Source organism: Neodiprion fabricii, chromosome 6 (assembly GCF_021155785.1).
Source record: "Neodiprion fabricii isolate iyNeoFabr1 chromosome 6, iyNeoFabr1.1, whole genome shotgun sequence".
Taxonomy (NCBI): domain Eukaryota; kingdom Metazoa; phylum Arthropoda; class Insecta; order Hymenoptera; family Diprionidae; genus Neodiprion; species Neodiprion fabricii.
In genome coordinates, this window is record NC_060244.1 from 1,802,768 (window position 1) to 1,815,923 (window position 13,156).

Consider the following 13,156-nt stretch of genomic DNA (forward strand, 5'->3'; position numbering starts at 1 on the left):
TAAGAATACTTCCAATGAACTTCTCTAATTATTATGAGAGTAGCGAAGTTCCATTTCGATACTCATCGCCAACCTTACCTGAAGATTATCGTTGTGAGACTCGTGACGAAGTCGTTTTCCATTTATCGTGAAAGCCGCGACGTGTCCCCGCTCGTAATTGACTACTATGACACCTTCCCGGGACATGGCGATGTTCTCGGGCGAAGAGTAACCCGACGGAGCATCGAGGGACCGGAGAAGATCACCGAAGGTCGTGTGAACGAGGACGGGGCCATCTTTAACATAATTTGAGGGTGAAAATGGACGATTCGAAAGTTTGAAAATCGTCGGGGCTTTCGGGGACTTACAATGCGATCCTGAAACCACCAGGCCAAGCTCGGCAGAGATGACGACGGCTGTCACCGGCTGCTCGTGACCCGTCAATGTCGCCCGGGGCGCGGGAGCCTCGCCTTCGCCGACTATTGTCTGGGTACGCGCGTTCCAGTGCCAGAGAAGGACCGTGCAATCCGCGCTTCCCGACGCTATGTAGCAGTCGGATGTGATGTTGCACTCGCTTCGGGAGAGGCAGGTCACAACTCCGTAGTGCCCGAAGACTATCTGGACTATTTTAGCTGCGGGAGAAGATAACTTGTGATGAAGAACTTGTGATGAGAGCTGGGAATTTATTTCTTTCGAGATTTTGATACGCGTGCGGATTGTTTCATCGCACGGGGTTTTTAGGGCACTTCGAGAGCGATTAGAGTGCCCCTACGATTTCTGCCGTAAATCTACCGTTTGTAGACTAAACTCAAACCTTTTGAATTCTAAAAGGTGTCCAAATTGACATGTTGCTTTTGTCTGTTTCAACTAAATCTAAACGTGATGCGTGAAGCGAGAAAAGCTTCTTCACACCATCAGACGGAGTATTTAGATCAAGTCATTAGACAGCTGAAACTTCCCATTTTAATATGAATTCTTCGAGTTGTTTCATAAGGTAGGCTAAACGTCGTTAAGTTGGACCTAATTTTTTTCCATTTTGTTTTTGATTTCTATAAAATTGAATGGTTCTACCTGTCTCGGTAGAAAATACGCGGAAACTGTTGTCCCAGAATCCGCAAGCAACGAGAAATCTGCTGTCAACTGTAGTGACGAAGCAGTTGCTCCGAATCTTCAGCTTCTGACTGAAATTATCACCCAAGTGTCGTCGGAGCGCCGGATTTGAGCTGTTTGACGTTTGAGCTGAAACGCGAAGGGTGGAAGGAAACAAACATTGCGGCGATAATGTGAAAACTGAACAGCGATAGAAATGCTTTTTTTGTTCAACTCACAAAGAACCGGATCCATCGACAAGGGCTGATTGACCGCCTGCGTTTGCGGAGTGTCAGCGTAGCTCGGAGACTGGACCGATGCTGAAACGGTCAATACATGGGAATATTGAGCTTGAGATATGGAATCAGCAAACAACGTGAATTATTTTCCAGATAATCTTACCAGCGTAGGTTGTGTTCCACCGATTAACAGCGAACTGTTGTCCCGTGGTTACCGTCACGACGGAGGGCAACGGAAGCTGGGGATAAGTGTTGGCCGATATGTGGCAAATCGGCGAGTTGGACGGGAACTTGATCGTCATGCATACGTCGTCCGGAATGCTCGAGAACATCATTGGGGACTGCGGAGAGAGGAGGAGGGGGGAATTTTATTTCATCATTTAAAGTTGTATAATAAATTTCGCGTTATTAGACTTGCAAAATCCTCACGGACTTGGGTCAGAATTTCTTCCTCCCACTTACCAGGTGCATCGCCGAGCTTCTGGGAGGATGCGGTTCCATCAGCAGCTGAGACGGGGTCTGTCCAAAGTTACGGATCTGGTTCTCGATAGCCTCCTTCATTACCGGGTCTCCGATAGAGTCTAGTTCCACGCTGCCCTCGTAGGTCAGGTAGTAAAATACGTTCGTGGCCCTGACGGCTTCCGGACCTGCGGAAAATAAAGTGTTTTTGCCTTCCGAACAACACGTAGAAGACACCGAACGTGTCGCGAGATCGTAATAACGCGAATGAGAAATACGACCTCCACCTAGAACGCATTAATTCCTTTCTGAATAAAAAGTAACAGATACGAGAAGCCCGGTTGTCATTTTGTTATTATTTTCTTTTCCCGTTGGGATACGTGTCGCATCACGCAAACGCCCGGATGGAGAGGACAAGGAAACGTGTTGCGTATTACAGGGTGAGGCCGAAAACACGTGGCTAATTGGCGAGGAGTTGCTTTTTCTCTCGTTCTCTCCGGATTCGTAGGAAAGGCGATCGAGCCGAACTTAAACCTGCACGGCTGAAGAAAACTTGCGAGTAAAAGCCGTCGAGAGAATGAGAAACGGATCGGGGACCGGGTGCAAACTAAAAACTAATTCCTTCCATACGGTCTCGCCTCCTACGCGAAGGGAGGGTAAAACTGTCTCCCGCATCAGAAACAGGGCTCGGGGACATCTTCGGGGAAGCGCCGGATATAGAGGCGTCTCAAACAATTAGCATCAGCCAAAAATTTAATTTAAAACGATCCCTGTGTACCGACACTCCGGCAGAAGGCGGCGCCGTCGCGACGCGACTCGTGGAGGATTTTAAGTCGTTCCTAGGATCTCCTTTTTTTTTTTTTGTTTTTGATTAGAAATTACTCACCTTTCTGCTTGTACCCGAATATCAGGTCGATCCACTGATGCAGCTGGCAGGAGACAAACTCGGACTCGAGTGCCTGCGGCGCAAAAATAAATGGCGTCATTTAATTGCAGTTTCATTTTCTAAGCATAAGATTGGAAATTTGCTCACCATTCGATTGATGCGAATAAATTCTTCCGGCGAAGATGCCCACGGTGGTAAATCGACGTCGCCGACAGCGCTTCCGTCCTCCTGTCTGCCCAATCGGTAGCGATTACTGTTGACAAGCATCTCGGGCAGGAAGAAGAATTCCGGGATTAATTCCTGGATGCAAGAAAAATGGAAGAGAATAAAAACGTTGGCATGAAAATAGAACGCGGGGCTATTTCGTGTACAAACCTTGACATCCGACGTGTCTCTCTGGCAATTCTTCCAGGATAGTGCTATAGACGAGAACAGTCTGTTGGGATGGTCAAATTTGCCCCCCTGGAGTGCTAGGAACATTGTTGTCATCGGTTCCTGAATCCAGAAGGTGCACGTTGAGTTTGAATAAATGGTAACGGATAAAAAAGCAAGAATCTCATTTTTCACGGCAGATATTTTTGGCACGAATCAAAACGGTACTAGTACGAGTTCGATCCTTATTCTCGTCTGAATCCTGTTCTTGTTCAACTGAATTTCTGTTTTACGTTCCGTAGAATTGGATTTAATTCAAGGTTCTATTCAAAAGACCGTATCTATACATTCGGGCTGGTTATGAAAATACAAGGTGACAAATAAAACGAGGTTTTCGGACGGCAGACGCGGTGTCGGAGTAAACGAGGCCTGATAAATACTCGGGTCATTTAGATGCGAGTTTAATTCCGAATAAGTGATTATTCTGAAAGCGCCTGGTCACGCGTGTTTTCGTGTAAACGAGAGAGCCCTTGGCCTCGTCGTATGTGCGAGTACGGCTCAATTATTTCCACCACCAGGTGAATATTGAACCTGCTCCAGGAAGTCGCATGGTTTTTACACGTCCCGGAGGAAGTAAGGAGGCAGCCGAAAAATCCGGGGTAAGGAGCGCCGCGCTAAGGCAGCGTTGTTTACCATTTCGGTGAGGAAGAGAAAAAAAAAAAAAAAAAAGGAATGGAAAGAAAAAAATAGGAAAAAAATAAACTCGTCTATGCTCCGTAACACCAGGCGGTGCCGAGTCCGTCTTCAAGACCTAAAAGCCGCCACTTAGCGACACTCAATTCTCAACGGGGCCCTCAACGCGCTTCCTGACATCCTCGAGGCGCCTCGACGCCTTGACGAATGTTACCCAAGTGTCCCGCACTTTGACTGGAAACCAGAGGACTCGTCAAAGGCTCTCCTTCATTCTCTGTCTGTCCCTCTCGCTCTCTGTGCTTTGCGAAAAAAAAGTAAGCGAAAAACGACGTTTCGCGACATTTTTAAAGAGAGAAGAGAAGAGTAGAGTAGTTTTGTTGCTATATGTTGGGCAAAAAAAAAAAAAAAAACTACAATATTGTCACAACATTACAATCGTCATGTTCTTACACACAGCACAAGTCGGTGTTTGATGGTTTTTTTTTTCATTCTCGATCAAATGTTACGTTAAACTATTAGAAAAATAGGAATAAGGTCGGTTAAGAGTAGCAGGAGAATTAGAATAAAAAATTGTAAAATTTAACGACTGCACAGTAAAGCTACTCCGAATCGGGGTTTCAACAAGCGGGACGCTAAAGCTGCAGGGTGTCTGCTTAATTTACGATCTGTAAATGAGTTGACTACTCAACAAAAGATAGTCGGAAGCTCTACTCTGCGCACAGCCGCAGCCATCGTTGTTCCATATCTCATCCGGCTTCGGGATGAAACAGCGACTGCTACAAACTACTTAACGAACGACTGACCTTCTCCCATATGTTACACTCCTTAATACCCGTAAGGCTAGATGTAAGCCCGTGATAACGAGTCAAGAAGACTTTGGGCAAAAAAATATTTATCGAAAAAATTTTCTGTGCCCCAAAGTTTAGATGTATCACCGCGAAAAGCATCTTCTTGGACTCAGGAACAGGCATCGTCGCTTGTTCATGCATGAAAAAATTGTTCATCGCTACGAAACTCTTTTTACACCTCATCTCGCGTCGAGTGTTTGTTTTTCACTCTAAAATCGCATTGCCCAAGGAGAGCAAAAAAACGAAATCCAACGTCACTCACCACGCGAATGAGCCAGTTGAGAACGAAGGCAGCGGTTGAGTAGTGAGTGCCGTAGTGAAACGGTGGAATACTATCATGTTCCCAGCTCTGGTAACGTTCCTCAAAGTAGGCGCGACGACTCGGGTTCAACGCGCCGATGGGCTGGAAACAGGGTGAAAACAGAGTGTTCAACACCGGTGTTAACAAGAGCGAACCAAGTTCACTGCACAGGCGAGCGAAGTACCTTCGACTTGTATGTTGTGTAACGCACCTTAGATAGGTCCCGATAGTTGCTCGGGAGGCTCAGGTCCAGTTCCTTGGTCTCGTAGTTGGTCAGGACCCAAGGAAAAACGGGGTACTGGTTGAGGTCGTTGTAGGTTCGCCCTGGAATCAGAAACGAGAATGGATGAGGAAAAAGAGATGCGCCACAAAGCAAAGAGACGATCTCACCGCCATCCTGAGGCAACGAATACTGCGAGCCTCAGGGAACTTTCGAACGGATCAACTCGAGTGTCTCGATATGACGAATGATACGCGGTTTTGGCTTGGCCTCGGTGCCAACTCGGGGTTCCGATAGGATCGAAGCGATCCGTCACCGACGGTCGTAGGTGGACGTGCAGTCTCCAGTTCTTATCGCAAAGTTTCGCCAGAACTAAGTCTGGCTACACGCGAAGTACAGGCGGTATTACATATTACACGAGGATCATGCAATGCCCGGGACAAGGATTGACTTAATAAATCGGAGGATGTGAAGTCTGTTTGCATTAGCATAAGGAGCGTGTAACGTAATTATGTACGGACGCACGTGTACCGGAAACGGTTATCCTTTTCCACGACGAGAGCAACTCGCGTGTACAAGCTCACGGTCGTCGCGGGTTCGGACCGCAGTTCGAATCGCACCGCCAGGATTTACTCGCCGCATGTGCCTTATACCCGGAGGCCTCCCACCGCACGGACGATGCGCCGAGTTAGTCAGCTCATTAATAACACTCCGGGGATGGTTTTCAATTAAGAAAGTAAAATACTGGCTTTGCAATTACTCATCACGTGCCGAGCACGTGAGGAACGGCGGGATGCTTTTTCGATACCGAAATTGTCGGTGTAACGTCAACTCTGCATCGCTATCGGTGTCGTATCAAACGAAATTGGAGTATCATTTGGCCCAGTGATTTCTTAGGAGGCCGAATTTCACTGTTACGATTTGAAATTTTCGAGTTCCAGTTTTACAAGTTATATGATCGCATCTACGTACCCGTGATCAATTTTCTACGATCATTAATAGTCCGATATCATTGACATTATCGACTTCGTTTACCGATTTGAAGAACAACTGAAAAAGAAGCGAAACTTATGGGTACAAAAAAAGAAAAAAAAGGAAGAGATAATACAAAAACCCTTGAGGTAAAGTCAAACTCATTTACGTCCAACCTCCGAGCGGGACAAGAGAGTTCAGGTATAAAAATGAACAAGCGTGATAATTAAGGCAGGTTCATTCCTCGGTTCAGACGTCGAGTATCATTGACGGGCGTGAATGTACGCGTGCCCTGAGGGGTGAATTTCAAGGATTGCGTTAGTCGAGGACCACCCACGCGATGTGCGGGTTTTGTTTTTCAGCAAGTTGCAGCGAGGTATGTAATACCGAGCTTTGGTAAACGATGACTGAATGTCACCCGCGTAACGAAGACGACCAGAAATTCTTTCGGACATATTTTTTGTCGAAGGGTTTAAAGTTACACTCGTGGCGCGTATCGATGCCGGAGACTTTCCCCTTATGATAAATGCGAATGAAACGTGATCCTCCGAGCACGGAGTCGCGGCGATATTGCTATTCGTTGGTATACCAAGCCTCGAGATCCGAGCTAAGTTTATCGTTAATAATTAATGCTTCTTTTATAATGCCGCGAAGTTATGCCGCCCGCCTCGTTACTACAACCGATCTGGTCGCTAACGTCGTCCAACATTTTTTTTTTTTTTTTTTATAAAGGCCGATAGAGCGGCTAACCACGTTCTTAGAGCGACGAGTGCACACCTTGGTTAGAATGCTCTTCAACTCACCGTCGCTCAAGGGTCATTCGAAGTTTCTCGAAACGAAGCCGCGAATTAACGCAAAGTCGTGCAAAGATGAGGAATTTATTTTCGGAGTGAAATTCAAGAAGAAACGTACAATTTGAATTACGAAGAGACCCTCCCGACTACGGAGTCTCATCTTCTCCCCCAAGGCTCTTGGGTTTCTTCCATTTTTACACGCGGCAGCGGAATGGATACACCAGTGTGCGATACATGGCTCACACTTGCGCATCTCGGGGCGTCGGTCGTTCTATTTCGAAGCAAACCGAAGTCGGGCTCAATGGGGCGCGGTAGCCCGTTTAGGATGAGCATAACTCAGAGCCTCTCGCCTAATCGCTTCTGAAATTGTCACTCAGGTCGTCCGGCCCCCCCCCTCTTCAGCATCCCTATCTATTTTCCTCTCACCCACAAGAATGAACAAGAATTAGTAACGGCAGCCAGCCAGCCAAACGAAAACGGACCGCTCGTCATTTCACCACCAACCGCAGGCATACGAACGCTAATTAAAACGTGTCACCGCCCCGACAAGAGGCGCCCGCTTAAGTATACCGGTAAAAATTGAAACGGGTGATAATACGAGGAAGCGAGAGAGAGAGCGAGACAAGTATCGAAACAAAAGGAGTAGGTAAGGCGATTTGAAGAAAATTACTCTCGCGTGCGGGATAAAAGACGACGCCGTTCGTTCTGCGTGTACGAAAGTCACGGAGGAAATTGAGGATAACAATTCAATTCCAGGAATTATAAGATTACAGATGACGATGGTGATCATGATGATGATGATGATGATGATAATAATAAATACGCAAGGGATGCGAGGTGATAATTTTGGATAAATCATTAGCGGAGAAGAGTGGCGGCGGCGCGGACGGTGGAATAAAGCTTGAGGAGAGCGTTATGCGTCAAAGTGATAATAAATGAGGGCGTCCACGTGAGTGAGGGTCTGGGGATGTCGTCGCGACACGGGAATGCGGGGGACGGATATCCAGAGACCGAGAATTCTGGTTAGAGGGATAACGCTCGGTGTCTCACTACTCCTATTCACATCCTTAGGCTTCTTCGGGTACGCGAAGCCCAACCCGATGAGGCGTCTCTGCGCGGGAGGATGGCCGTCCACTTTTACACACGCACGTCCAGCCTCGTAATAATAACCACAAACAAACGCCTCGCAAGAAGAAGAATGAGAGGTAGAAGAGACGAGGAGACGCAACGTTCTCCGTTCTCCGTTCTCCGTTCTCGGTTTTTAATCGCGTCGACGACCAGTGCGTGGCTTGCCGCTTAAGGTAGATATAATTCCGATAGCGCCGAGAATGAGAAGCCGGCTAGATGTAGGTAGATCAGTTTTTTCAAATCTTGATTGATGCTGCGGCGGAAAGCGCAGGCTAAATTATATCAATATCTATCCTTCTATCGGTCAATCACTGACATTTTTCTAAATCAAACGTGCATTCGCTCGAAATTCATCGGCGAGTTTGCCACGTAAGATACGATGAGACGAGTAAGATGCGATAAGGAGAAAAAGGATGTAACAGTTTTTGACCGGATGATTTATACAGTTTTATTTATTTTTATTTTTTCTTTCACATACCGAGAAGTAGATATATCAGCGCGGTGCTTGTTACGTGGCTTTCTTCGCACGATATACGCCTCGTACAAGTTTTGTGATCATTATACTATTAACCGCCCACTTATAAAGCCCGTTCTCGTACAATAACATGTCACATCGCAATGAATCCTATCTCATTCCATTTCAAGAGGCGAAACTTGCGAACACGAGAAGCACCGAAACTGCTCAATTAATTATTTGGAAAAAGTAGTTGGAACGAGAATACGAAGGCGATCTGGAGGGGCGATTCAGAGTTCGATTCGGAGCGAAATTTTTTATTTAAATTTTTTTATTTTTATTCACGAATGCCGCCGCTCGATTCGCGGTACGAAAATTAATCCAAGTATGTGTATAATAATTACGTACGGATATCGCGCAAAGCGGGTGTATCAAGGATGCAGAATTCCTGCAGGGGAAAGGATCCACGCGATGTTTGCGGGTAGATATCTTACCGATAAATCATTCGCCTCCGAACAATAATTCACCGGGATGCCGGGTTGTGTGCGGAGCGAGAAGGAGAGGCCTCGAATCGAGCGAATGAGAGACTGCGGCAGCCCGGCGGAAGATCGAGAAAGATCGAGATAGTCGGATGCATGTATACGCGGAGGCCTGCAGATAGGATCGAAGAGGCGAAAGCAGAGACCTGTTGGCAGCTGGTTTGGTATAGTTTCGTGTCGGACACGGCCGTGAGGGATGGCCGGCCGGAGTGACGGGGATGAGGCGATTCCAGCGGGATCGGCGGCGAGGCAAAAGCCTCTTGCTGCACGCGTTACGGGCCGCGGAACCGCGGGGCCCGCATCGTATTTACGCCGGATTGACTACCATCAATTTTTGGCAAACGAATACGGAGTACGAACGAACGAACGGACGCCCTCGAAGCGCGGGAGCCCCGGCAGGACACCGAAGACCGGTTCCCGGTTCTCGGTTCCCCGGGTTCGCGTGTTTCATACCCCCCGCATATTTATTTATCCGCGCAATTAATATATGCGCCTCGTAAATACCGGGAGAAACTTGGACCGGTATCCGGTTTAACTGGTGGACTCTGATTGCGCGCCTGACGCGATTCTGCTCTTTATCGGACTTCGTATACCGTCGACATTCTATTACAGGGGTTGAAATGCTCCGAAACTTGAACGAGAATCGAGCGAAGCGAATTTTGGGCCCTTGCTTTTACGGCTCAAGATTTCTTGCCCGGATTTTCGTACGAGCAGAATCTGTAACCCCGACAGTTACGGCTTATTTCGAAATCGTTACGCCCGATTTAAGAACTCCTCGCAAAAAATATACCACGAAGAAATCCGCAGAACCTGTTCAACTCAATTATTCGCTGAAATTGACGCTGGAGGGAAAGAGAAATAAATGGTATATCAACAAACAATAAAATCATTGACCGAAATAATTTAGTTTTATCAAGGCGTCAAACAAAAATTTCGGATAATATTACCGACTATACTTTGTAGAATCTTCGAGTCAAACGAGGCTTTTTTTTTTTGTTGCACAATTTTAAGCGATATTATTTTCAGCAAATAATAAAAAGGGGTATTTTTTGACCGATTCTTTGTGCAAAACAAAGTTGATACTTCGCAGAGGCGGTGGCGGGGATTAAGCCACGCGGAACGCGAAGAAGACAGACAGACAGACGTGGAACGTCGAAATTCCCCGAGGGGGTAACTCGGGTGCCGGTTTTCCTGAGGGAGAGAGAGGATTACCGGCGGCGGTGCGCCGTGATGGGACGAGGATTACACCCGGGTCTGGGGTGAGTGCGGAACAAGAGACTGATTGAGAACGCCCCTAACGTGAAACGACAGACTCCATCCGCCCGTGCAGCCCTAAAAAGACCGCCTTGCCCCGTCTAGTTTACAGCGTGCGCAAGTACGAGTACCTATACGCCCTGGAATTACGAGGAGCACACAACGTGTAGTTTGAGGGCGCGGTTTTTACCCGCTTCCGGACGAGCGATGATTGGTCATTTTTCCTGATTCTGAGCAACGGCGTTGCTGGCCTTTGCCATTATCTATCACCGCAGATGCGCGCCTCGGGAACGTTACAAAATATGGGGTGACCAGTTTTTACTTACCAGCAATCGTGTTGAGGAACATCAAATATTCGAAATTCGATATCTCTCTGCGTTGCCATTTTTGGGTCATGTTTGAACTCCGCATGAGTTGACGGGGCGACATCATCGAAGCTCTTCTGTGAATGGAAAATCGAAATTGTACACGTCGTTTTAACGGTGATGTAGCTACTTTTGGAAAAAAAAAAAAAATAAAAATTTATGATCCTCGTGCACGCGAGCAGAGAAGAAGACCGGCGGAGAAACGATCACGGGATGTTTATTTATAAAGCAATATCCATATCCCAGCCGAGGGTTGAATGTCTAGTAGGATAAATGGATCTGCCGCATCACTTTGATATACGTAATTACGTTCGCACTTGTTTTCGATTTGCAGTAAAAAAGCGTTATGCATTAAGATGCGCGCGATGAGCTCGGCGGCACGAAACTCGTAAATTAAATCCTGACTTTACAATCTTTGATTCAAGTCTCAAGTGTTTATGTACCCCGGAGTACGAGGTTTAATGACATTTGGAAGGTGAAAGCTCGCGGTCTTCATAGCCGTGCAAAATATTACTGTTCATTATTATTATGAAAACTATTATCTATACCTTACCCAAGTATGACGAAATGCTGACAGGCAAGTATTGACAAAGCTTAAGAAATAACCGGTTTCCCCGGAATTATGTAAATGGTTTTAGAATTTGTGTTCGAAATTAATTAACTCGCTCGTTTCACCGCGATTCCAATCGAACCACCGTCCGTAGTAGGATAATTGAATAATAAAAGATGAACGTTGCTTTTGATAAATCGGCCAATTAACACCGTGCGTGATTAGTGGACAAGCCGTACGTCGGGATCGATCCTGATCGGTTAGCCGCGCGAATTAAATTCGCATCTTAGACAGCTCGCTAACGAAGTGACAATCCAACCGTGTGGTTGCAGCGTGCACCAGCAGCATCGGCATATGCTGCAGGCTTCAGGATCAGCAGAGAGATCGCGAGAGGAACGGCCCGAATGATATTTATATTGTACCATTAAAGTTTTGCGCTGAAAATAATTTTCATTGCCGATGAAAGAGAAGCGAATGAGAGAAAGAGAGAGAGAATGGGAGAGCGAGATGGAGAGAGGCGGTAAGGGAGGGAATCAGCTTTCTCAGATCGGTCCACCAACTTGGTTTATTTATGGACGTCGTATCTTTGCCGGGCCTCAGAGGAACGTTTAATGGATGACCGGCTCGGCGGTCTCGACGCGGACCTGTGTTCTTCGCCGCTGTTGTACAGGGGAGGGGTGAAGAGAGAGAGAGAGAGAGAGAGAGAAAGGGGGGAGGGGGAGAGGGAGAGAGTCAAGGTACACCTCGCAGGGTTGCGGAGAAGGGGTGGCCGAAAGGACAAAGAGACGCAAGAATGCATCGCCCGTGTTTCGCTTCAACGACCGGCGAAGACTAAGTGGGCCGGTAACCGCGACAGTCGGACAGCTCGTGGCTCCTCAGGAACAACGCAGGACGATCAGAGGGGAGACTTACCTAGTCTGCGGAATCCCATATTTGATTCCAACGCCGACCCGCGGCAGCGCCTTGATCACCTTTTTCACCGTTGCCTGGTCGGGGAATGCGAAGAGGATCGAAGCTGTTGACAAAAAGGCGTTAACCCTGCCGTACGTCCACCTCCTCGACGTAGGTGTGTCGACGTCATTCTTAATGCCCGGTTCCACTCGAGCAGCACCCCGGTTTCGTACCAACCGCGATAACTCCTCATCCCCCGGATTTTTTTTTTTTTTTTAACCCCCCTCTTCGATAATCACGCCAACGGAAACGATATTCGCGTACTTTTATAGCCGAATTTGATTGGACGTTTCTTCGCGTGAGGAATAACGAGTGGCGATGTGTAATTACTCCAGGGACAAACGCTGATGGTGACGCTTTGATTAATCGACGGTATAACGCGAGAAGGAAGATAGGATCTTATTACGGATGAGGTAATATGGAAATTTTCAACTCACGAATAATTCAAGTTAACGCTGATGATTTTTTATGTTGTCAAAGCACGTGGCGATGGTGACGGTGAAAATTTTTAATTGCATTATGCTGCATCGAAACTCCCGTTGTAACGGAATATATTTAAATGATTTTACTCGCGTTGACGTACGTAATGGTTAATTTGAATTAAAGACCTCGGTGTTTGAATTTCGATGATTTCTTTCATCAAGTTTACCGAGTTTTCGTAAAATTTCCTGCAGATGTTCAAAAGCTGCACCGGTGCAGAGAGAAGAGAAAGTATAATCGATTGTGTCTCGGTTATTCGAGATTCCGAGATTGAACGAAGGGAAGAAGCAAGAGTTCGAGGACTCCGAGCAGATGTTGCGAAAGGATCAGAGCGAAGGGATTCGAGAGCGTATAACCGCATATGGAAACGCGACTAGTCGAGGAACGCTGATCGGACTTGGACGAGTCGAATGACCGGGAAAAAGTTGCACGGACGACGAGCAGGTGCGTTTAATTCGTCCCCCAACCGCCCGAGATGAAATAATAAATTTGAAGACGGTAAGAAACCGTGCAATCCGCGGGTGATATTTATTAGGTAAAAACGTCGGCGATGGCACACCTCCGAGCGAGCTCTACATTCCGA

At 47.0% G+C, this 13,156-nt stretch overlaps 1 protein-coding gene across 4 annotated transcripts in view; it reads right to left on the minus strand.

The window, feature by feature from the left end:
- Positions 1-13,156, minus strand: part of LOC124185590 (neurobeachin) — a 238,964-nt gene that overhangs the window by 5,381 nt on the left and 220,427 nt on the right. For all 4 annotated transcript variants that reach the window (XM_046576467.1, XM_046576468.1, XM_046576466.1 and 1 more), the window contains 13 exons: positions 12,055-12,157; positions 10,554-10,669; positions 5,078-5,190; positions 4,828-4,968; positions 3,028-3,147; positions 2,800-2,952; positions 2,653-2,725; positions 1,770-1,954; positions 1,471-1,648; positions 1,308-1,388; positions 1,051-1,218; positions 348-611; positions 79-275 (listed from right to left, as the gene is read on the minus strand). In XM_046576467.1, the coding sequence (XP_046432423.1) occupies positions 79-275; positions 348-611; positions 1,051-1,218; positions 1,308-1,388; positions 1,471-1,648; positions 1,770-1,954; positions 2,653-2,725; positions 2,800-2,952; positions 3,028-3,147; positions 4,828-4,968; positions 5,078-5,190; positions 10,554-10,669; positions 12,055-12,157 (1,892 nt within the window). The remainder of the gene's footprint in view (positions 1-78; positions 276-347; positions 612-1,050; positions 1,219-1,307; positions 1,389-1,470; positions 1,649-1,769; positions 1,955-2,652; positions 2,726-2,799; positions 2,953-3,027; positions 3,148-4,827; positions 4,969-5,077; positions 5,191-10,553; positions 10,670-12,054; positions 12,158-13,156) is intronic.